A 24,268-nucleotide genomic window follows, 5' to 3' on the forward strand; every position below is an offset into this window, starting at 1 on the left:
TTCATTCCGTGCCGACGTGGCGCCAATCTGGAAGAAAGACGGGGGAAGGAGTTTGGCCTACATGGTGATCTGTCTGCCTTGCGTTGTGTCCTACTCCTAGGACCCTAGCCTAGGCACCCTAAGAAGAGAAGTCCGGAGAAGAGGCCACACCAAGACAACAAGTATTTAACGCAACATGTCAGTCGTCGCCGCCGCCGCCGCCGTATCACGGACGGCACGGTTACCAGTTACTACCACGTCTCTGCCTCCGCCGCTCCACATCTTTTCTTCTTCCTCATTCTTCTTCTTCTTCCTCCTCCTCCGTCTGGGGGTCATCATCATCGCTTCAGGGTGAGAGGGCCGGCCGGCTGCTGCTGCATACAGATCTGATACTCAGGTACGTTGCACACTTAGATCGATCACAGCGAGACATGTTCTTCGATCCCGCCGCCCCTCATTCGTATATCTTTTGGCCTACGCGACATCCATCTTTTAGCTGCTTGTATATCTGTATGCAATGCGCTAGTCTAGTTTGTTCCGATTTGCCTGATGGGGAGGATATACAGTACTGTAATAGTTTCTTCCCATCTCGTTCTCTGCTCTCGGCTACAAATTCGCGTGTACGTACCTTTCTTTCTTTCGTTCTTCATGTTCTTCTTTTCCCCCATCGAATTAACGGGCATCATATTGCATTACACAACTGAATCGGTTATCTGCCTAACCCTTCCATTCCATGGATGATCATCTACCCTATCTGTTATATTGTCTCAGGAATAATGGAGCCCAACGCTGGCACTGCCGTCTTCCCTCTGCACCGCTGCAAAACAATACACCTGGTTCCGACTCCATCTACTTATTAATTGTTCTTTATTAAATACTCAAAACCAAACCTGTCAATAATACAAGCTGATGCATCGTGCAGCTGAGGCATGCCCAAGGTGTGCACAACGTGGAAGGCGACAACGATCACAGTGCCTACATGAAACCAGAGTTCTTTGATGCTCGCATCACTCCTTTGGGCTGGAACCAAGTAAGCTCCTGTTCTTCCTTCTTCTTTGCTCCGGAAGGCGACGCTGCAAATTGATTGATTAGGGTGATTTGGTTCCAATAACATAAGCTGGATGTCTTGGCCTACTAGATATTTTGTGCTTCTTTTCCAAAATTCACTTCCGGTGATCTAAACCCAACAAGTTGTACCCAGAATGCTCTGTTCTGTTGAAATGAGATACTTTTATTGACTATAAAATGTACAAATCTAGGTGAACAGTATTTTTATTACCACTTTTTTTCTCGAATACGCAGGAGAACTGCATATCATTGCATTAAGATAGGAGAAAGGCCAAAATAGCCATACAACACACACACTTACCCCTAAGGTTGCCACTGTGCAATGTTTGCCATGGTCCCTTCACCTACTATTCACTGAAACTTACATGGCCCAAGCCTGCACAAATTAAAGCTCATCTTGTTGTCATGAACAGTATTCTGGCACTGATACGAGGTATCACTTGTTGGCATTACTTTTGACAAAGTATATTAGCCCTTCCCTCGTTGCTACAAAATTAGAACAAAAATGTCATTTGCATGAATCGATCTTCTGTTGACACTGTATATTAATTCATGTTCAATTGAAAGTTGTGAGCCTATTTTAGGTCCTGTTTGACTCAAAGTTTTTATGTGTAAATACATTTGTTGAGTATCTGGCCTTGCGTGTTGCAGGTAGTCTTCTCTTATCAAAATATCAGTCAGTTGTTTCCATATGACATTATTTCAGTCCAAATTCCTTGACTAAGATTTACCCAAATTGACTTATAGGTCGACCGTCTACGAGAACATGTGAAAAAATGTGGACTTCCTGAAAAGATTGAGCTGGTTATTTGTTCTCCTTTGCTGAGGTACAGTTGTGTATACCTTTGTGTGTGCATGTGCGTGTCCTGCATCATCTTGTAGGATTCCTTATGTTTGAGAAACGATGCTGTACACCACTGAAATTGCTCTTCTTGTTTTCTATGAAAAATCTCAGCTACTAGGACATATTGGAGCTCTGTTTTAAAAAGACTAGGTTGACCAGAACCATATTTTCTTTTTTTTCTTGAACTGCTTCTCTGCTATGTATGGCAGTTGTAGTTTCATGATGAGTTATTGTATCGGTTTACCATAGAATTTTACACATTAAATCATTAGCAAAACTCTGAATTTCTTTTTGGTTCTAAAAGATGGAGTAAATTATGACATTTAGATGTTCAGTCTTGTGTACAAGTTTGACTTCCATAGAATGGTTTAAGCATAATGTCACTGTTATGTTTTTTTTTGTATACTTTTTTACTGGAAACATTCAACATAATATGAAAACTTTTGTGCACAATGGTAAAATATGTATAAGGAATAAATACCATTCAAGCAACAGGTCTGCATATCGTTGCTGAATTGTCTGCATAGAAGTGTGTCTTGAATCCAGTACAGAAAAAAAAATTGCCTGAAGCTTTGGTTACACCATTATCACATTTCATCTCAATAGTTGCTCAACCGTCTGTCAGTCTAGATTTTTATGAGAAATCCAGTGCTGAGGCATAGTGTACTCTGGGAGTAAATTTCAGTGGTATTTATTTTATAGAATGAGCCACGCTCTCTTTAATCCTGAATTAATCTCGCAGGACTATGCAGACTGCAGTGGGTGTTTTTGGTGGTGAAAATCATACTAACGGGATAAGTGCACCTCCACTAATGGTGGAAAATGCTGCAGACAGTGGACGTCCGGCAATCTCAAGTTTTAACTGCCCACCATTTCTTGCTGTTGAGGCCTGCAGGGAGCGCTTGGTACTTTTTCTGAAGGACAAATGTAAAACATGAATAATCATTTGATTAAGATTTTTTGTTATCTGCATCTTGCTAAATATTAATTATATAATTTCTCAGTTACATCGGTTATAGTTAACTAAACAGACTACTTTGGCTGTTTCATGACACCTTCGTATTTACTTTTGTTTTCTTGTTTTTGTTAATTGCAGGGTGTCCATCCTTGTGACAAGAGGAGGAGCATAACAGAGTATTGTACTCTGTTTCCTGCCATTGATTTTTCACTGGCAAGTATCTTGTATTCTTAACTCATTAGCCATTTTATTGACCTGTGCATTTCCATTTGTGTACTATAATATATATGTACTCAATTTCTTTGCAGATAGAGAATGATGAAGATGTTCTTTGGGTACCGGATGTCAGAGAAACCTTTGAGTCTCTCGCGGAGAGGGGTATGAAGTTTATTGACTGGTAATTTTCTTCCCTGAGATCAACCCATCTCTTTAAAATGAGTATATGATCATGAAACACTATAACCACCTAGTATTTATCTATGTTCAATCCGGCTGCCTATATAAAAAATGTTTGTTAAAACGGTATTGGATAATCGCATGCTCAGCATTTTTGTCATACGTCTTGATTCTAACCAAATTAACTTTTTCTGGCAAAGATTTAGCTTCTTTGTTCCTTCTTTAATTTTGTTCTAGGACCTGGAATTTATAACAAATCACTTGGACTCCTTTTTTATGTTTTGAACATATTACACACTTGCAGGTTATGGACAAGAGAAGAGAAAGAGATAGCCATAGTCACTCATAGTGGTTTATTATGTCATACCTTACGCATGTACAGCAAAGAGTGTCATCCTACCGTAAGGCATGAAGTGAGCAAATAGTAAGTATCTTGACCTTTTCTTTTTCTTCCCCTTTTATTTGTCAACTAATGAATCATCAACGCAGAAACATTCTCAAACTTATGCAGATTAACTGCTGACATCATGTTATTACATTCACAATATATGCGCAAGAGGATAAGCATTATGAGTTCCCTCCCTCCCTCTCGATGCTGTACTGACCTTAATCAAAACATTAAAATATACAACCCATGTTAAATTAATCAGGAGGACGAGTTGCTGACCTTCACTTGGTTTATGCAGCTTTTCAAATTGTGAGCTCCGATCATTGGTGCTGGTTGACAGGAGGTGAGTTCTGCGCCCTTCTGTGTTTGCTTGCAACATAGAATCACAAAAACGAAATACACTTTGTAAGAGTCATTATGATCTTTTCCACGTTGCAGCATGCTTGGCTCAGATACCCCCAGTTACAATTACCCTGGAAAGATCCCAGCTGGAGTTGATTTGCCTAGCGATGTCGTGGATGAGAAGTGCCTTGAGGAGGAAGCTCAAGAGAGAACAGAGCCTACCTGAGGCTTCTTTGGTGTTCTACCACTGATTCCTTGATTCTTTCGTCAACCCATTTTGAAACTTTGCTAGTAGTATTCACTTAAATCTAAACACCTGCAGATTAGACTTACCATTTGTTACTACATTTGTTTTCTCTGAAATTCACAGAAATGAAAACGGATTATCACCCCTCTTTCATTTCTGGTGATGAGAATTTTGGTACTGTTTTCTTGGAGATGATGATAGGATTGAGATTGATACTACATACCTATGGTGCTTCATGCATTGCTGCTCTGTAAAGTGTTTTCTTGATTGTACGGGGTAATTTCATCATCCTAGCGCTGCTGCCTGCTGGCGTCCCTACTGTTGAGAAGCTTATGTACCAGCCTTCATTTTGCTGAAGATTATGATGTCATGAACGTTGCAGCATATGATCTGCAGTGTCATCTCTTTTTTTCTTCTACTCTCTCGCTTTAAATTGAATTGTCGTAGTTGATTTTATTATAATTTGATGGCATTTGAGTTGTCATTCCTTTCAGGCCTCAGCAGTCTTGATAGTTTATCAGCTAAGTACACTGCAATACACATCAACTTATCTACCCATGGCTCAAATGCACACAAGAAGCAACTTATATCTATACATGCACACATGAAAAATGATTCTCAGCAACTGCCTAAAGAAATACTCTCGATGTTCTAATATAAATACACAAACATCCAGGGGCAGACCCAGGAATTGACTCCGCGCCTAGGAATTGACATGACTGGGGCTGATCCAAGCTCTGGGACTGACCCAAGCTTAATAGAAACTCAAGTGATCCGGCAACCTCTAGATTCTTCGCTAAGACCATTACTGACTTGATGATGCACATGCATATGCATGTGCTCATCTGGTTAGAGGCAAACAAAGTTTCTGGACATGGCTCATTGCGGCTTGATCTGTTACCTACTGGGCCTTGAGTTTGTTTATTATTTTTTTACTTGTCATAGCACCCAAGAGGTCAACTGGTGCAGTGGGGCGGCGCGGTACGCATGGAGCCCCCAGACCCTGGCTGATGAAGCAGCTTTGAGGGCAGAGGACGTTCATTCTCTGCTCCATCAGATGAGATCAGATGACTAGATGAGACCATTGACAAGGAGCGGAGAGAGAGAGAGAGCCATGTCTTGTCGATCAGGGATGAAGCCAAGCGCTGGCACTGCTATGTACCCTTTACACCGCTGCAAAACCGTGCACCTGGTATGTAATGTTAAAGCTTCACAGATTTGCATGCTTTGATTCAATCTTCACCGGTTCATCATGAGTGCAGGTGAGGCACGCCCAGGGTGTTCACAACGTGGAAGGCGAGAAGGATCGCAGTGCATACAGGTCACCCGCGTTGCTTGATGCTCCAATCACTCCTTTGGGTTGGAGACAAGTAAGTGAGTTCCTCCAACGCACTGCTGCTCTTAAATTAATTATCAGTTCTACGCCTCTATTAACAGAAGCGGTACACTGTTGCGCGTCAAAGTAAAAGTAGTCATGCTTCATGTCAAATGTTAACTTCCATCTAAGCAAGTTGGATCCCAAAATGCCCCAGTTTTGGATCTCTCACCGTAGAAACGATGAATCTCTACTGCTACCATCCATCATCATAAGGCCAAGCATATGCTCATAATGACTTAGAAGGTCCCAAGGTTTGCATTCGATTTGTATCCAAAATATAGCTAAGTAAAGATTTTTTTTCAATTCAAAGTCTTAATTTGTAGTTCTTTATATTGGTTGAGTTTCTGCTTCTCATCTAGTTTTGATGAAACTAATTACCAGAAATTTTTTGCAAAACTTTCATGCTCCGAGTTGCATGATTAAGATTTACCTAAATATGTAGGTTGACAGTCTGCGAGAGCATGTGAAAAATTGTGGGCTTGCAAAAAAGATTGAGTTAGTTATTTGTTCCCCTTTACTGAGGTATAGTATTCCACTAATATTCTTTGGACTTATATTCTTTCTTTGCTTTAAAGTTTATTATTTTGTTCAAGCATTTTTTGGAGCCTTAATCATTTCCTGATCATGACTCACATAGTTAAAACATAGATTCTATTTCCAAAATATCGCCCATGTCTGGCGAAGATCTCCACTACAATAAATTAGACCTACAGTAATCTAGTTTTAAAGGATGCCCTTAGAGACTTCAAAATAAAGAAAGCACAAACATGACTACACTACTAAGAAAAAAAATCAGTGAGGGTAATGCCTCCAGAAGAAAACTGCTTGGCGCTCTTCCACTTCTTTCCGCTCTTTGTTCAACAAATTTTCATGATGCATATGGATTGGTAAATCCAAAATAGGTGTGTCCCCATATCACAACCAAAAAATTGTGAATAAACATCTTTGCAACCCTTAGCTTAAAACGCTGACAATTCGATGGTAACCGTAAGTCACCCAGTTGTGGTTGTGGTGCTGCCGGCCATAGCTTGAGCTCTGCTCCCTGAAAAAAAAATACCTCATTGAGACATATCACATATGGGATTTCATCATGAGCAGCTAGTACATACTAGCACTCGGTGACTTTCGTGACTCTAATTGCAATGCCTTGGGGACATATCAACCCATCCCATGGATTGAGTATTTACGAAGTTTATTTTCAAGCTATATAACTGCTCAAATGCGCAGCAAAAAGCTTTATATTCTTAGCTTTACCGATGTTATGATCAATAAAATGAAAGCACTGAAAGATTTGGTAAACTGTTGGCTGCCAAACTCGGCTCGCCACAGGTTTCATGTTACATGGGCGCAAGGCCGAGGACAATCACAAGAGTTTGTGTCGTGTACAATATGAGTTCTTGAATCAAACTCTTCTATCTCTAAGCTATGAGATTAAACCGAATTCTATCTCTAAGCCTTCTAGAGAACCTATGCATGTACCATGTTATAATCCATGTGTAACACGTCTTACAAACATTATCTTCTAACAAGCACATCATCATCAAGATTTGGGACAGCATGCACCCGTTATTTGACCAACCCTTTAGTCCTTGCTCAAATTAAAATAGCTAGCATAAGCCCCATTTTTAGGTAGTTTGAAAATAGTTGCCTAAACTAACAATGATTGACTTTACCCCTACACTACTAAGTGTTCTATCTCCAAGAATACCATAAGGGTGAGAAACCTTTCAAACGCCTAGTTTGTTTGAAAAAGACCACATTAATTAATTCATCATAAGCATTCTCCAAGTTAAGTTTTAAGATAGCCTAGTTTTATTAGGAATTGAGCTCATGTGATATTTATATATTTGAACTCAGTTTATAAAACTTAACGTATCGTACTTTGTGTTGTAATCTGTATTTATGTAGGAACTTTATCACGTTTGTACTCTCTATGCTCACCTTCATGTGGGACTTCTGGTATTTGTTTCGATCGACATATTGGTTGAATGCAGGGAGTCAAATTAAATTGTTAAGTTAATGTATCTTATGTGTTCAAATGATGATCATTGCTCTTAATTAGAATTTTAGCTTAGCGGTTCTACCGCAGACCTCGCTATATTTAACCAATTAACCCTGGACTAATATCACAGGACGATGCAAACTGCAGTGGGGGTTTTTGGTGGTGAAAGCTATACTGGTGGAGTTGGTTCACCTCCTTTAATGGTGGAAAATGCTGGACAAAGTGAACGTCTGGCTATTTCAAGTTTGAACTGCCCACCATTTCTTGCAATTGAGACCTGCAGGGAGCGTTTGGTACTACCTTTTCCTGAAGAATATGTGTGCAAAACGTAGAGTCATTTGATTAAGACGTTCCGGTCACATGTATTTTGCAAAACAATGATACGTACCACAATCTGGTGCCTCATTTACATTATTTTTGTTCACTATTGACCATTCTTGTCATTCTGCTATACCTTTTTTTCCTGTATTTCATTTTTTGTTTAATTAATTTTAAAAAAGCAAGGTGACCATCCATGTGACAAGAGGAGGAGCATTACAGAATATCGAACTCTCTTTCCTGCAATTGATTTTTCACTGGTAAGTATCTATTACTGTCAAATTGGAAAATGGGCCTCTTCATTTAAGTTGCAAGCTTGCAGCAGCATACCGTAATATATATGGACTCACTTGTCACTGCAGATAATGAATGATGAAGATGTTCTGTGGTTACCAGATGTTAGAGAAGCACATAAGTCGGTTGCAGCGAGGGGTATGAAGTTCATGGATTGGTAACTTCTGTTTTCTATGATCAATCGGTATATTTTTCGTAAGCACAACTAAGAGAATCAATAGCCGTTTTGTATCCCTTACATTTATGCTGCATGTGTTATTCACATAACTGGCTTTCGATTGTGGCATACTATGCATTTTTTGCACAATGTCTTGGTTAGCAACAAGTCAGATTTACTTTCCATGGCACTCCCTTCATTGTTCCTCTTCAATCACCGCACTGGGCACATCTTACTTCATCTGAACTGATAATTGTTTGACGTGTTGGACAACATCTGTATAAAATTTGTACAATTGTGTACAGTAAAAACAATTAAAGCTCTAGCTGTGGTACAGTATATTACCGCTTAGATATTAAAGTTAGTATATGAACGCTTTTGTTTTTGTATAGTAGTGAATTGTCACGGAGTATTCTTTCTTTTGCGATTATTTTTCAGTTTATATGTTGGCTATAGCCCTAGAAAGTGACCTAACTAACACTACTACAGATTTCGCCATCCCAACCACCCTATCACTGCCAGTTTTTGATGTAGCGGTATCACCGCCGGCCCGGAAGTAGGTGGCCGTGTCAGAGATTCGGGCCGGCGGAGATAAATGGTCCATCAAGCATACCAGTTTAACATTTATGTAGCTATATTTATTTTCCTTTTTTCTTTAAATTACTTGTAGGTTATGGACGAGAGAAGAGAAAGAGATAGCTATTGTCACCCATAGTGTTCTATTACAAGATACCTTACGCATGTACAGCAAGGAGTGCCATCCAACCATAAGATACGAAATGAGCAAGCGGTAAGGGTCTTGTCATTGACTTTTTCGTGTCTTGCAACCGAGTGATATTCTTTGAACTTGCGCAGATATATTACTGAACATCCAATTCACAAGTTGTTCTTATTAATCATTACGTGATAAATAAATAGTGTATGTCCAATACAAAAGAGCAAGCATTAATTTGAGTGCCTACGAGACCTACTCGTATAAACCAATCAGTTCAATCTGAATGGCTAACTTTACGAGAAAAGATGGGCAATTTAAATGTGGAAGTATAAGTTAAACTGCAATTATTTTATTGACTACGTCCGTTAGCATTCGAAGTAGACCTATATCATATTAAGCCATATACACCAGCCAGTTCAACTCAAAAAAACCTAACTTATAGGTAGAAAAGACGGCAATTCACTTATATTGAAATATAAAATAGTAAAATATCAAAAGCTAAAACATGGTAGATTTTATCGAAGGAATCTGTTGCTAACTTTAGCTTCGTCTTATGTAGCTTCGCGAACTGTGAACTCCGATCAATGGTGCTGGTTGATACAAGGTCGGTCCTTCTCTGCCTCCTTGTGTGGCGTGCTTCAATTTTCTATGATACTTGTTTTGCAGATGGAAAAAGTCTAAATAACCTCCCAATGTATCAAGGGTCGAGCATATCACCTCCTCAACTATAAAACCAGATTTTTTATCCCCTCGCCTTTCCAAAACCATTTAAATGACCCCTAGGAGTGATTTTGTTGGGTAGTTTTGCCTTGCTGGCATGCTGAGGTCGATTATGTGTTGCTGATGTAGATCGTTGCATGTGGAGTGTCAGCCTCTCATCTTCGTCTTCTTCGTCTGCTCGCTTGTCGCGGCGTGGCTCGTGGGGTCGGGGGCTGGGACGGAGGACCTTCTCCTAGTGGCAGGGAGCGGAACGAAGGCCTCCTCCAGGCAGGATGTGCGACCGGGGGCCGGGGATCTCCTCCTAGCGGCAAGGCGCGGCCAGAGCCTCCTGGCGGCGTGGCGCGTGGGGTCGGGGGCGGGGATGGAGGACCTCCTCCCAGCGCCAGCGGCGAGGCACGGCTAGAGGCCTCCTCCCCGGCACGCGTGGCCGGGGCTGGACAAAGGCCGCCTCCCAACGGGAAGCGCGGCCGGGGGCCGGGATGAAGGACCTCGTCCCAGCGGCCGGCGAGGTGCGGTCGGGGGCCGCTTCTCGTCGGTGAGACACGGTCGTGGGCCTCTTCCCGTCAGTGAGGCGTGTGGGGGCTCGGTCCTGGATCGGGGCCTCCTCCCGACGACGCGAGGTGCCGCAGGGGTGGAGGCGGGGGAGACACTCGCAGGGGTGGAGGCGGGGGAGACAGGGGAAAGGTAGGGGAAGGGTATGACATGTGGGTCCAGACTGTGTATACGCCCTGACATGTGGGTCATTGCCACGTCGTCGTCCATGTCAGACGCCACGGTGGCAAAATCATGCTTTAGGGGGTTATTGAAATGGTATTGTACACTTGAGGGGGTTAAACATCCGGTTTTAGAATTCGGGGGGTGAAGTATTCGACCTACAATAGTTTGGGGGTTTATATAGATTTTCCTTTTGTAGATATTCACATGTCATTCTTTTTCTAATATTGACAATATGTTCCATTCGGCAGTATGCTTGGGTCTGCAGGTTCCCCTAGTTTGAACTACCCAGGCGAGATCCCAACCGGACTTGACCAGCCCAGCGATGTCATAGAAAATGAGGAAGCATCTTGAGGAGCCTCATGCACGTACACGTGCGCTAAGATTGACGGAAGGCACTGCAGATGCTTTTTTGTCGATACGTACCAGGTTCTATATAAGAAACCTAACCAAGCTGAGGTATTGGGTAAGAATCATTATTCATCTGAGCACTCATCTAGGAGTAAAAGAATCCATTGGGTACCATTCTTCATGAAACAAGTCTCACTCGGGAGATCCCAATACTTCTTCATTTCTTCTCTCAAAAGTTTAGAGAATGAACACCTCACCAGGGCATGGTGTTCAGTTTCATCTTCCATGCCACAAATTTTGCTTTATTGTTCCTCTTAGCTCTATTGTGCTTAGTTGCTAAAGAGTCTGTGGCCACACGCCATGCAAAATTCTTAACTTTTGCTAGGCTAGACTGCTGCCTGTGCGCCATATCGTCTGCTGATGTCACCATATCGCTGCTGAAAGCAATTGGGCCGGCTGTTGATATTGGGCCGTGCGGTACCTGTCCTTCCCATAATAACCCTCTGTTTGGCCCGGCCACTTTCAAACGATGGTTCAGAATGTCCAAGGATATATTTCTTGCACATTGCAATTGGAAATGCCGTGGAAGCCAATTATCCATACTTCGAGTAAAAAAAGAAACTACTGCTTTGTTTAGATAAAGGAAAAATTTTCCAGCCTCAACACCCACACATTGAGTGCATATAGCCAAAGAACCTAGTGCTGTACTGCTGTGTTAGAGCAACTCCAACAGAATTCTCACGTTTAGCTTCTTCATTGTAGAGTGTTACGTGAAGCCAGAATTATCACGGCTATCTCCTTCATTGTAGAGGGAAGTGCTTTGAAAAATGCCCATCGTGCTGTACCACCTGGTGTAGCGGTTCTTGCTGAAAATTTAACCAGCACTGTATATCGTGTACACAGGAGAACTACATTGCATTGTACTAAATCAGCCATTGAAACATCTTTCTGATGCTACTTTCACTTTAAATTAGACAATTACAGTCAGTTTCAGTACAATTTTAAAACTTTGACCAGGTAACTACGCTGCAGAGCTCTTGCAGCAGCTTATCCGTTCAGGGACACACAGAAAACCTGCCGCAATTTGTCAGGTCACATTTGATTTCACCTTGCTAATGATACAAAATTAGAAAGGTCATGGTGCAGCAAACGAACATGTGATCTCAAATTCAGGCATTACAATCACACAACGTTACCGACACAGTTGGAAAGATCACGATCCAGCAACCTCTGGATTATTTGTTGAAACGATTATTGACTTCTCCACAGGCAAATCGTGAATAACATTCCAATGGAGGTTCTACTTGAAGTAACAGATCGTAAATAACAAAACCCAAAGTAACGGTAAGTTACAGAGCAGTATGTCAAAAGCATCAAGTGTCTACGTCTTATTGTTCTTCGCCATCTCTTCCACATCAAGCTCTACTGCCAGTACTGGGGCATCCTGGTTCATGGCCATGCCACTGTTGCACGGAGATAGTAGGAGCAAAGATTTAGTCCCCCACGTGGTGGACGTATTAAATGAGATGAGAGTCAGAGTTGAATATAGCGTAGGAACAGACCTGTTCTCAACTGGGCCATGATCGACGGCTGTTCTTAAAGAGTATATCACTCTGCCAAGGATGTCGGTCATAGGGACAGGTCCAAACAATCGGCTATCTCTAGCTTCCTGTTACCAAAACGGTCATGAAAAACTTTAACGAAAAATGCCTTTGTTGAAATGCAAAGACAATTATTCACCAAAACCACACTTTGAGCATCTATAGTCAAGACATAATAAAATTGAGCATATCTTAGTACAACAACTAACAGAATTGTGTATGTTACTACTACAAGCATCTAATTACTTACCTTGGGCTTTAGGGCTTGGTTGTCTGCCAGGACCCAGCATTGATCTTTCTCAAGTACAAATGGCTCATCCTTCTCATCATTAGAGACCATCTCATAGCCTTCCAGGGCAGCCAGTCGTCGAATAATTAAATCATCCGATTTCTCTGGATCTTTTAACAAGACGACATCTCCAACAAAGACTTGTCTGTGAAGATAATTTGATGCATAGAAGATTATTAAAAAAATGTTTCAAGCCATAGATGATTCTGTAAGGTGAAGTGGCCTTATGAACCAAACAGGCAGACAACCAGGCTTCCTTTACATTCATGCTTTATGAGTCTTTGCAAAAATGCAAAATAATAGATATTCCATGAGATCCATCAGTTGATTTAAAAGGAGGTATCAGGTATTGGTTAGTCCAGTACATACATGACAGCCTTTCTTGTAGTTAACTAAACTCCACATAGTCAACAGTGAAAATTATGTTGCACTGTACAAGATGGACCTGCTTTTGTGTATGCAAATCAGCTTTTGTTCATTGACTATTGAGTTGATTATCAAATATGCAAATGAGCTTTTGTGTATGTATTGTCACAGGGTTAGGCCTGAGCCGGCTTGGGCCCTGGGGATTACATAAATCTACATCAAACCCTAATTCTGGACCAGTGAGCAAAACATCATCGCTGCTCCTCAACTCTACGACAGCTCCAAGCAGTGAATAGCATCACCACATGAGTTGCAGCCATCAACAGCAAGAAAACAAAAATCCAGTACTTGTGACTGTTTAGACACCATTTTTTCCTTTTCTTTACAGAATTACTTTCTGAAGTTATTTCCCTGTAGTATATGATTTTTTTCTATTTTTGTACATAAATGTCAGCTAAGAGTCATATTGTTGAGCTGTGATTAGGTTTGTTTGAGGTTGAAGGGCTTACTGATACAAAAACTCTATTAGAACTGCGGCCTTTACAAATGCTGTGCAATATGCCAATATAGTTTTTTTTTTTTTTTTTGCGAAGAGTGCAATATAGTTTGTTAATGAGAAGATATCTGAACAGCATATTATTCCTATTTTTGGTCCTCAAGTATAGGTTTCCTATTAGTTATTACTATCTATAGAAATAGAAAATATATGTGTGCTCAAAGCTTCAAATAAAGCATCAAAATGCAAAACAAAGCCTAAGCAGTTCCTGGTTAGTTCTAATACAATTTTTGCAGTAGGAAACTGATTAAGAAGCGAGCCACATGGCACAATATTAGTCAAATCAATGAGGTCATCCCTAGTTTCACTCAAGCGTTCTTTGCTGAACAATACAAGGTAGCATATGACGAAACAATGACAAGCTCAAACTAAGCAACTACAACACAAGGTGAAATTGTTCCTTAATGAATATAAGAATTCCCTTACTAAGAATTTCTTACTACCAAATGGAACCACATTGCTTGTTCTCAGGTTTGAAGCACAGGCAAAGGGAGGTGAAGCCAAGAGATGGATTTATGGATAGAGATAAACAAGTTGCAATCAACATTTTCACGCCCAGATTCTGTCCATGAACTTCACAATGAATTCTGCACTACTCGCAAGCTTCCAAGACAATGAATTCTGCACTACTCACAAGCTTCCAAGACGAGTATTTTATATGGATGGAAACCTTGTCAAGTCTACTTTCAAATGTAATAGATGGACACTCATTTGAAATTATTTTAGAAAGAATTATGCATATTTCGGTGTAAGCTGTACCAGGTCCACAAATCAGACTGGGCTTAGTAAACCCAACAGCCCAACTAGGAGGGATGCTCTTCTAAAACCCTAACCAGGAATCTAAATTAGAAAAACAGACAAGCCAAGAAGTGCAATCTTTGCCATAGTTGCCCCCCTTAAGAATTGGGAGTTATTCTCTACCTCGTGTGTTCTTGTGCATCCTTGTGACTGCAACAGCTTGTCTGCCTGCCTGATTCAGTAGATGATCAAGCGTGTACTTGGAGCAAATTCTTTTATCACAGGTGCTTGTTTAAACAGATGTTTGCATGTTTGTGCCATCAATTCACCGGATTAAATGGATCAAGTGATCTCCATGATCCTAAGATGAGAACAACGTGCAAGCACCCGCATCATGATTACTTTATTAGAGCCCTACGTCATATAGATCAAGTCATCCTGGTTGCGTATGGACATAAATGGTGAGCGCTGTGCAGTACCAAAGAAAATCTTGGGTAATATCCTAGTACAAGAAAGAACAATATATAAATTACATTAAAAAAATGGCTTCAAACACTTAATAGTTTAGGCATGGAAAGTTTCAGATTTCAATAATTCTGATGTACTCCCTCCATCCCAAATTATAAGTCATTCCAAGAATCTTGGAGAGTCAAAGCATCTCAAGTTTGACCAAAATTATAGAGAAAACTATAAAGATTTATGACATCAAATAGGTATACTATGAAAATATAATTGATGAAGAATCTAATGATACTTAGATGACATCATAAATGTTATTATATTATCATATAAATTTGGTCAAACTTGAGATACTTTGACTCTCCAAGATTCTTGGAATGACTTATAATTTGGGATGGATGAGTAATACAGACTAGTCCAGTGAATTTTAGATGTTAAGAGGGTCGGATATGAAAAAAAATATGAAAGGGGGAATCGCTTAGAAAAAAGTATAGGGGTACTTCAAAGATTTCAATTAGTACATTGTAAACTGTCACCTAAAGTATACCTTATTATTTAACTTTTGAACTTGAGTGCACATATTTATTTTCAACAACAACATAAACTTTGCGCACAAGCATATATTGCTAACTAAGGAATAATTGGCAACATCAAAAAGAGAGGCGCAGCTAGCAGAGTGCACAGGAGAAAGAAAAGTGCTTACGTGGGGCTTAAATTTGCGAGCTTTCTGACAAGGAGCGTTCCTCCAGTTGGAGATACGATGGGAGTCATGGCTTCTCCCCCTTTGGTCCAATGCGTGAAGGTGAGCTTGCCTTGGAAGAAGTTTTTCCATATCGCATCAGTTAGCTCTCTACTGTTGATCTGGCCGACATTATATTTCTGCTTGGATACAGAAGCAAGGAGAGAAATATATGAACAGTTTTTTTAGGGAAATGTTCTTACATGATGGCCCCCAAAAAAAACATGATTGCTTGCAATCTGTATCCATGTGTACAATCAACTTGGTGGCCCTAGGCACACTTTTTAGATAAAGGAATTTATTTACTCCAGTCTCTGCATGACTTGCGCACTCAACCATCTAGAATTACAAGTTTCAATCTAAGTTTTCCAAAAAGTTGCCAACAAATAGCATAAATAAAACATAAATAAGCTCGTGACGCCAAGACTAAGGCGGCCCTGGGCAGACTAATAACAAATCAAAGTAGGAACGTGAAGGAATAAAGTCCAGGGTATGATACTGTTCTTTAATTTGAGGGCTGAGGCTGCCGCAAGCACAGCACGCATAATGTTGCATACATTTCCTACAGTCCAGCTGTTCGTTTACACAGCCTAGTTAGCTCCAAAATTGAAGTGTGTAGCAGTGTTTCGATCAATGGCAAATGGATCGAACAGAACCGAAAAGTAACAGGCAGAAACGCAGATAGGGGAGATTTTTAGAGAGAAAGATAGGAAAAACACTACTACTAGCACGCATGGATCTAGAGCGAGGGGGGGCGAGGAGGAGGCAGAGGAAGCATGGGGAGGGATGGAGATGAATGTATCAGTTAGTACCTTCCATGAGAGGGAGATGGAGTACTCGAACTTGTGGGCGGCATAGCGGAACCACGTCGACAGCGAAACCATCCTCCCCAACCTCCTCTCGGTCGCCTAGCTGCTGCTCCTGTACTGATCCCACCTCTCCTCCTCCGGGATTTCCTCCCGGCTGCACGGCGGCGGAAGCTGGTACTACCAGGTCCCCTAGTTAGAGGAGCCCCGCAGATGAGCAGAGGGGAGGCGGCTGACGGAGGCGAGGTACGGTGAGGGCGACCGGAGCTGGGAGGAAGAAGGGGAGGCGCAGGCGGCGGCCGCGTCGCGCAGGAGGGGAACGCTGGGATCTTTTGGTTTTTTTTTTCTACCTGGGTTTACCCTAGAAGGCCTGCATTAGTTCTTACAAGGCCCAACTCATTTGCTCGCTAGTCACTTATGCGGGCTGTCCTATCTGCCTGTCAGGCCCAACTCACTTGCTCACCATTCGTGGGGCTAGAATGAATGCGGGCTGGGCTGGCCAAGCATGCGGAATTTGTGTGGACCTGTGCCTCGTGGCCTTTTCCATCATCTCCGTATCCAACTATCATGTTAAAAGAATTTATAAAAAAAATTAGTGCTTTAACAGATTTCTTTTACTTTTCTTTTTTCCCTATAATTATTGAAACAACCTAATAATTCACCCCAACTCTCCCTAAATAAAGGAGGAGTTGTGACTCTTCCAATACAGCAGTTGGATTGGGATGAAATTATTGAGAGACTGCAAAATTAACTCTCGCAATAACAATTAAATGGATATTGGGATATCCTCATAATAGTTATTGAGAACGTTTATTGGGAGGCTGTTGGAGATGCTCTTAGAGCTAAACTATGACTACATGAATAATTTTCTTCTATAAATTTGAATATAAATTGTGGCCCAACGGCAATTCAACCACCTAGTTTTTAGGGAAAATGAGGCAAAAATCCTAAAATGCAGTTAGAATTCTGAAAAAAATCAGATTAAAATCACAGCAATCTACTTAGCTAAACTATGCCTCATGCAGATCTACAATAGTTTGACTTAAAATAAATCTAAAAGTAGCCATATTCTCGACTGGATGAGTAGAGATGGCAATCTAACACATGGGTGTGAGTGAACGTGTGAAAATTCCACCCATAGCCCATAGGTATGGACACGGGTGTGTGGTTTTTACCTATGAATGTTTAGGATATAAGTGGATACATCCATTTCTTACTAATATGGATAGTGTTGTCTAAAAAGATGCCTAGCTAAAGAAAACGGAAAATACTCTGGGATTAGAAGTAGAAGTTAGTTAATGATACAAAATACTATTTTGATTAATTAAACCGCACTAGCAACTCAATGGTGACAAATTTTCAGCTTTTTGCACGCGCACCTCATCTTCTCTCCATGTTCCCGGAGATAAAATAACCCTGCTAAAATTTTACCTGGCACAATATAATCAGACACTTCAACTGCCGAGATAGTTGGTGGGTAAAGCTGGAAAAAGGCAATAAATTTCCTTGGTCCTCACAGGTACGAAAAGACATTGCATGTCAGCAAGACAACAGCATGGACAGGCAACAGTGAAGCTACAACAACCTCGGCTGGATACCTATAATTTCTTATGGTCACACAACAGCTATGTAAAAATATAAGAATTGCTATTTCACATTGGCGTCTTGCCTCACTGCTACGCCGGCCACCAATGTTCACCAAAAAAGAAAAGAAAGAAAAGATCAATCCAGGCAGATTGTGATCCTGACATGCGGCACCATACTTGCGCCACCAGCCAGGGCCTTTCGCTGTTATGAATCAACGCTGATGATGATCCTGATCGTGAAAAAAAAAATATATATAAGCAATTAAGCATACACAAGGATTCAAGTAACATGTCACATGAATAGGCATGCCAGACTCACCTTGTAATAGATTTTTGAATGCAAAGAGGAAGTTAATCTTGCAGCATGTGGTTCCCATTATGAATGAATCCCAATACTTATTATATTTATTTACAGATAACTATGCTGGTTTCATTGGAGGGGTGAAATCATCAGTTTCTCCTGAACAACGAGGGGCCATTTTCAGGTGAAAATGTTCAAATTCATCTAAACCTGGTTTTCACTTATGGGTTACTTTCACTTGTGGGCTTACTTCCACCAATGTCTTCAGTGCCCCTGGAGACCCCAGAGTAATACTTGAAGTGGTGCGCTAGTAATGACACGATGGTAATGAACTCGCACCCATTGCTGAGCTGCCTGGCATGGGACTCTTGGCTGCAATGGTTTGCAGCGTACAACAACAACTCCACCCACACCCCGAGGATCAGTTCCAAAGGATCACGCTGCTCTTGCCAGCGCAACTCTATGCTCAGAAGCTCGTTGGCGAGCAAGATTGCATACATATTAGCACTGTCACGGATGGAATCCCCATGTGGATTTGGTGCCCTTACTGTTCCCTGAGATTGAGGAGGATGGTTAGATAAAATCAAAGCACTTAATAGGATTTCAGGTATAGGCGTGCGCTACCTATGTGAATCTTCAGTGGAGGCAAAATAGAACACATTGAATGAGTTAGGTGTGTACTATCATGGTGCATGTTAAGTTTAATTTTGTTTCCTGACTTTGCTAGACCATGGTCTAAAAAAATAAAGGATCTCCTTTTCAATTTCATTAGACGTAGTCAATGATCAGGAAACAAACTTCAACTGAGCATTATGAGATTCAAAATAAAACTGCTATTTAGGTGCAACTTTGAATATAGGCATGTGCTGGTTCTGCTAGTAAAGTCAGCAAGTATGAAAATAGAATCTTGTTTAAGATCTTCTATATTATCAAACGTATTTACCAACGAAATGCGTTTCAGTTGAATTGGCATGGAAGGTATACCTGCAAATTGAAATTGCAAACAGTGAGGCAGAGCTTGGGTCATTGTTCCAAGAAAGAAGAAACAGATTTTCAAATAATATGAATGAACTTGAGGCCACACTCAGCCCATACCAGTGCAAATTGGGAGAAACTCCACGCCATCTCTGCAAGCTTCTCCCTTCGTGGGATCCTGGAGCAATTAGGGCCATCATGGTGGAACAATTCCTTAAACATACAGTACGGATTCCAGCTTGTGGGAGACGGCGCCACTGGGTTGTCCTTATCACCAAAGCGCGCACGGCATTGTACTTCTAGTTGTTCACAGGAGGTGAGATGTATGTTGTGCCGTGCAGCACCAGGCAGCATGTTGGGTTTTACCACCAACAGGAACATCATGTAATTGGATAGTACCTCGGTAGCCTCAAGGAGCTCTTTTGTATGTTTGCCCTTGGATTTCCGGATGTACACCTCAGTTGCAATGTGCCAAACAAGAATGCTCTCGTCAAAGTCGATGTTGACACTCCAGCGAGCAAAGTCCTCATAGGCTTCCATACTTTTAAGTATAAAGCTGCCTCTTGAGTTCGAATCGGTATTTTTGTATTGCAGTGCTCGATCCTTGTCTACCAGTGCTTGCAGAACCAATTTCTTGATATCTTGTATTGACAATATGTCGCTATGTGAGAAAGTGCCCGAGAAATGCATCTGGTTCCACCAGTCCTGGAGCCCCAATTTCATTGCTAGTCTGCTCCCTATCTCATTCGTGTTGCGGGTGCACAGGTGGAACAAATTGTACTGACCAATGGAGCCCGACCAGAGCCTCCTACTTGCTGGATGGACACGCTGACCAAGGGAAGTGATAACATGGAGAGGCCACTCCCATCCCCTGCCCCTGCGGTGCAACAAAGAACATGTCCAGGTGGATAGTACAGCCCTGCACACTGATATGATTTCCAGGACCAAAGCCCCAACCAGTAAAACATAACTGATAATCACATCCACTCTGCTGAAACCATTTCCACTACTGTTGATACTGAGTTGAAACAACAGAAACGTGGTGGCTGTGCCAAGCAGTGAAATGAAATGGATGCAGAAGCCATACCATGTGTGGATTACCGCTGCCTTGGTGTACAGGAAGTCATACATCAGAGACAGCTCCATCTCGACCAACTTGTATAGATCCTCTCCCAAATAAGATATTACAGAACCTGGTTTAGAATTAGATATTGAACGGACCAAGTGGCTCGGTGCCATTATGATATCTGCGAAGACACCTTTGCAGATATCGAATTGGGAGTGGGCTCCAAGCAGTAGTTCCTCTTCGCTGGTACCCAAATTCAGTAACAGGTAAGGGTTAGTCTTGAACTTTCGGGTGCTGATGCTGTTGCGGATGCTGCTAATGTTGCCACACTTGAGCGCCCATATCCTCTCACCATATTTGAGAAGACCGGCAACAAACATGGAGAGGGAGGCCAGCAGAAGCAAGGTCCCACTGCAGGCGATGTACTCGTATATCACATAAGCAGCTCCTAGGACCTGCACAGCGAGAGTTTGCAGGTGACGCAGCCAGAGCGTGTTGTCTTCGAGCGCATATGCTGTGATATTGTCTGGGCCACCAAGGTGCAGCAGGAGGAACGGTGCCCAGAAGGCCACCAGCTCGTGCTCATCTGACCTACTGTCGACTGATAGATGGCCCAGTGTGTATATCGCTGTGGAGTCAGCCAGCAGGTATGCCGACCAGAGGAAGAACATCAGCACAGTAGAGGAGCTACGCCTGCGGATCCCTCCAAAGATGAGGAGGAACACTTGCAACGCAAAGCTTACAAGGACCAGGATTTGTATCCCCCATTCATTCCACAGGTTCACTAGCCTTCCAGCTTCTATTACTTCGCTCCTCATAATGTCTACAGTAACATGTCAAAGAGCCCAACAATATTAGCATCTAGATCTTTATATGTGCTGTGTGCATGGAATATACGTACGGACTGAATGTGTAACAGGATTGTTCAAGTAAGTGATCAATAAGACAAGTAACAATGGATGGCGATAGCTCGCAGTGCATGAGAAATGTATTGGGAGGATTAGCTGGAGGCATCATCATAATCTAAATGGCAATAGTAAAAGGAGAGGAGCAGTAACAATACAAAGGTAATTAAAGGAGAAGCACATAGGTGATTACATGGGAGTTAAATTGTCGAGTTCTGACAAGGAAGGTTCCTCCAGCTGCAGCTGTGATGAGGGCCATGGTTTCACTCCATCTGGCTCAAAGCATGAAGGCAAGCTTGCCTTTGAAGTTCCATGTCACATCAGTCAGCTCTTTTTTCCCGAAAGGGCTGGCTTTACAACCTGAAAACAGCCAAGCTACATCTTGTGAACGAATCCAACATCATCTTGCTCCCTGAGAAAAAGGAAGTGACGAACTTAGGTGACTAAGGCCCCGATCAGCCTTATAAACAGCCTAATGAACATCATCAGTCATGTCTACTGTTGATACGGCACTTATTATACTTCTGCGTGGAGACAGATGCAAAGCCAAATATAAATATAGAAAAGATCTTCCTTTTCAAATAGTTGAAGGAAGATCGATGCACAATGTTTTCCTTGAATCAGCACATGATGATGGAATAAAATGAAAAGCTGCTTGCATGGATGCCCAGTGCAAACATGTGACAGTAAGCATGACGAGATGAGTTACTCCCATCGATCAGCTTGAACTTGTGCCAGTTCAATTGATCCAAGCACGAAGAAATCACAGCATGAATCCACTTTTATGCATCAACTGATTTGCAATCTATGCAGCGTTAATTCATCTGAGTAAAGCGGCCCATGTGGCGCCATCCGTCATGTCAGATAATCATGCATATCAGTAGAGTTGAAGTGTTGATGAACAAATCAAAGAGCATCGATACAGGTTTTATGCAGTTGATCCGCAATTCACGACATGAATGCATTCCGTTTTACCACAATACATGTACCAACAAATGCAAAGGGATTTGGTAGTGACTAGTGAAAATGCTCACTTTGGCCGAAGGGGGTCGGGTGGCCCGCCCACGCGTCGGATGAGAGGGCTCGGTCGTTCGACGGCCTGGGCACCTCCGGAAAACCCACCCGATGCGGCGGCGCTGGGCAGAGAGGAAAGGGCGAGGGCCCGGGAGCGATTGGGGTCTGGGCGGCGTAGCGGAATCACGTCGACAGCAAAACTTCCGCCTCAGCTCCTCCCCCTCTTCCTACTCCACTGATCCCCTCGACTCCACTTCTGGGCGGCGGCGGCGGCGGCGGCGTGTGTTCAATAGTAGGCAGTCAGAGGAGGAGGAACCTCCCGAAGGATCCCGAGAGGAGCGAGGTGGCGGCGACGAAGCGGGGAGAAAGATGGAGGCGGCAGCCGCTCGCGCACAAAGGGAAGGGGGAACGCCGGCTCTCTTTTTCAATTAATTATTGTCCCTCCATTTTTTTATTTTACTTTGCAAAATCATTAAAAGTTTTTTCTCCCGTACTGTACGACTATTCCTCACGTGGTTCTCCCTCCACCGAGCATTTTGTCGCCAAACTTTCCCAACATTGTCAGTTGTTATCTTTTTCAAGCTCACATCTCTGTATTCTTCGAGCCTTGTCTAACCAAACCCATTTTAATCATAATCCATGTGAATTGTTGTGGAAAATAAACTTTCACCTTATTCCCTCCCAATACAAATGGATTGGAGGGGTTTAACATATTTGATTAATAATAACAAGGCCTAAGAGAAATAGTGAGGATGAGGCTTCTTTGAGCGTCTTTGTTTATGAAACAATTAACAAATTTAGCGCTAAGGTAGCACCTTCTAAATGTATATAAAAAATTCACCAAAAATATATGGAAGCATAGATTATACAAGCATCTATCCGCATACAAAACCTAAATTGAATAAAACATATGTAACGAGAAACAAAAAAAAAATAAAGCATGTATATGTACGAGTCCCATAACTATTAACATGTTGATTTCTCTTTTCTTTAATTTCTCATTGCATTTTTTATTAATCTCAATTTTTGCATAATGGTAGATACCTACATACCTTGTCTATTCTTATTTTTTACCAATTTTACACACATTTATTATCGTACATTGGTAGAGCATACTAAAGTTAATCCTGAGTGGAACGAATTGAAGGATGGTGTGAAGGACTCGTACGCAAAGAAGCTAGAGGTGTGTATGGGTAGAGAACCGTTTGATCGGAAGAAATCTAGCATATATGAACGGGGGAATCCATGAAAACGAGCATTTTCGGAAGGTGAGACGAGAGAGGTGAGGATCTTGGCCATTGACTCAAAATCTATTGGCACAAAGGATAAAAACCTTCTAATCTGATGCGATGGGAGCTATTTTACCATATTACTTTGTTGATCAACAATAGTTTCAAAATATTTATTTAAAGTAAAATAGCAATGGTTTTCATTACCCCTGTTAGCGGCTTTTAGAATGAGAGGTTGGGCAATACCTATATCTAGAGGCGAGCTAGTGGCAGCAATGGCGGGGACTACGCCCGTTGCAGGTGGTGCTGAACAGCTAAATTATTATGTGAAAATGGTGGGCATGTATATGAATTGGCTGTACGTAATCATGCGCAGTAGGTAACGGTGAGTAGCACTCGGCGACAGGAAAGAAAGAAGAGAGGTGTGAGGAGGCTTGACGACGAAGGGGCTTGCTAGTGGGTCGCGCGCGCCGGTGCTAGAGACGTCACTAGCAAGGTTGAGGGTTGGGCGCCAACAGTGTTTAGGGATGATCAAGTGGATAAGAATGAGCGGACGTGGAGAGGAAGAAATGAGATTAGAATCGATCTCAGCCATCCGTTTCAGATGTAGATAAGGAAAAAAATATACTTTAGGTTTCTTGTAGATTTATCCATGTATATAAATATTTGTAGAAAATATGAAAAGTCAAACAAATGAAAAAAAAATTAATGACGTCGTATTTAATAAAAAAAAACAGAGGTAGTCCATGAATGGTGTAGCGATAGGC

General features: G+C 41.8%; 4 protein-coding genes across 13 annotated transcripts; 2 read left to right on the forward strand and 2 right to left on the reverse strand.

The window, feature by feature from the left end:
* The first annotated feature begins 36 nt into the window (after window positions 1-36).
* On the forward strand, window positions 37-4,440 carry LOC117863944 (phosphoglycerate mutase-like protein 1). Its single transcript, XM_034747877.2, has 10 exons — window positions 37-376; window positions 751-815; window positions 902-1,009; window positions 1,795-1,874; window positions 2,634-2,796; window positions 2,988-3,062; window positions 3,158-3,246; window positions 3,550-3,669; window positions 3,932-3,976; window positions 4,072-4,440. Exons 2-10 carry the CDS (start codon window positions 756-758, stop codon window positions 4,199-4,201), a joined length of 870 nt encoding a protein of 289 aa, XP_034603768.1. The 5' UTR covers window positions 37-376; window positions 751-755; the 3' UTR covers window positions 4,202-4,440.
* A 219-nt stretch (window positions 4,441-4,659) lies between these two features.
* Window positions 4,660-14,567, forward strand: LOC117863941 (phosphoglycerate mutase-like protein). Of its 7 annotated transcripts, none has more exons than XR_011898827.1 (11): window positions 4,660-5,414; window positions 5,485-5,592; window positions 6,043-6,122; window positions 7,509-7,610; window positions 7,733-7,895; window positions 8,103-8,180; window positions 8,283-8,371; window positions 9,042-9,161; window positions 9,646-9,690; window positions 10,772-10,986; window positions 13,299-14,567. XR_011898827.1 is itself a non-coding variant. In XM_034747871.2 (10 exons), exons 1-10 carry the CDS (start codon window positions 5,298-5,300, stop codon window positions 13,336-13,338), a joined length of 942 nt encoding a protein of 313 aa, XP_034603762.1. In that variant the 5' UTR covers window positions 4,660-5,297; the 3' UTR covers window positions 13,339-14,567. The 7 variants fall into 7 exon arrangements, 3 of the variants coding, with proteins under 3 accessions (XP_034603762.1, XP_072151295.1, XP_072151297.1); XR_011898828.1 differs by lacking the exon at window positions 13,299-14,567 and adding an exon at window positions 11,634-11,864; XR_011898829.1 differs by lacking the exon at window positions 7,509-7,610.
* LOC117863945 (mitochondrial ATP-independent inner membrane protease subunit 2) lies at window positions 12,010-16,777 on the reverse strand. The gene is made up of 5 exons (XM_034747878.2): window positions 16,432-16,777; window positions 15,584-15,759; window positions 12,723-12,906; window positions 12,434-12,540; window positions 12,010-12,334 (listed from the first exon to the last, which is right to left on the reverse strand). Exons 1-5 carry the CDS (start codon window positions 16,501-16,503, stop codon window positions 12,253-12,255), a joined length of 621 nt encoding a protein of 206 aa, XP_034603769.1. The 5' UTR covers window positions 16,504-16,777; the 3' UTR covers window positions 12,010-12,252.
* A 1,126-nt stretch (window positions 16,778-17,903) lies between these two features.
* LOC117863940 (uncharacterized) lies at window positions 17,904-22,687 on the reverse strand. 4 transcript variants are annotated; one of them, XM_034747863.2, is made up of 5 exons: window positions 22,293-22,684; window positions 21,452-21,618; window positions 19,408-21,176; window positions 18,331-18,866; window positions 17,904-18,241 (listed from the first exon to the last, which is right to left on the reverse strand). In XM_034747863.2, exons 3-4 carry the CDS (start codon window positions 21,169-21,171, stop codon window positions 18,534-18,536), a joined length of 2,097 nt encoding a protein of 698 aa, XP_034603754.1. In that variant the 5' UTR covers window positions 21,172-21,176; window positions 21,452-21,618; window positions 22,293-22,684; the 3' UTR covers window positions 17,904-18,241; window positions 18,331-18,533. The 4 variants fall into 4 exon arrangements, with proteins under 4 accessions (XP_034603754.1, XP_034603753.1, XP_034603756.1 ...); XM_034747862.2 differs by having other exon boundaries at window positions 21,452-21,670; XM_034747865.2 differs by lacking the exon at window positions 17,904-18,241 and adding an exon at window positions 19,256-19,296 and having other exon boundaries at window positions 18,726-18,866; window positions 21,452-21,670; window positions 22,293-22,686.
* Between the last annotated feature and the right edge of the window lie 1,581 nt (window positions 22,688-24,268).

This window comes from Setaria viridis, chromosome 7 (genome assembly GCF_005286985.2).
Source record: "Setaria viridis chromosome 7, Setaria_viridis_v4.0, whole genome shotgun sequence".
NCBI classification, from domain to species: Eukaryota; Viridiplantae; Streptophyta; class Magnoliopsida; order Poales; family Poaceae; genus Setaria; species Setaria viridis.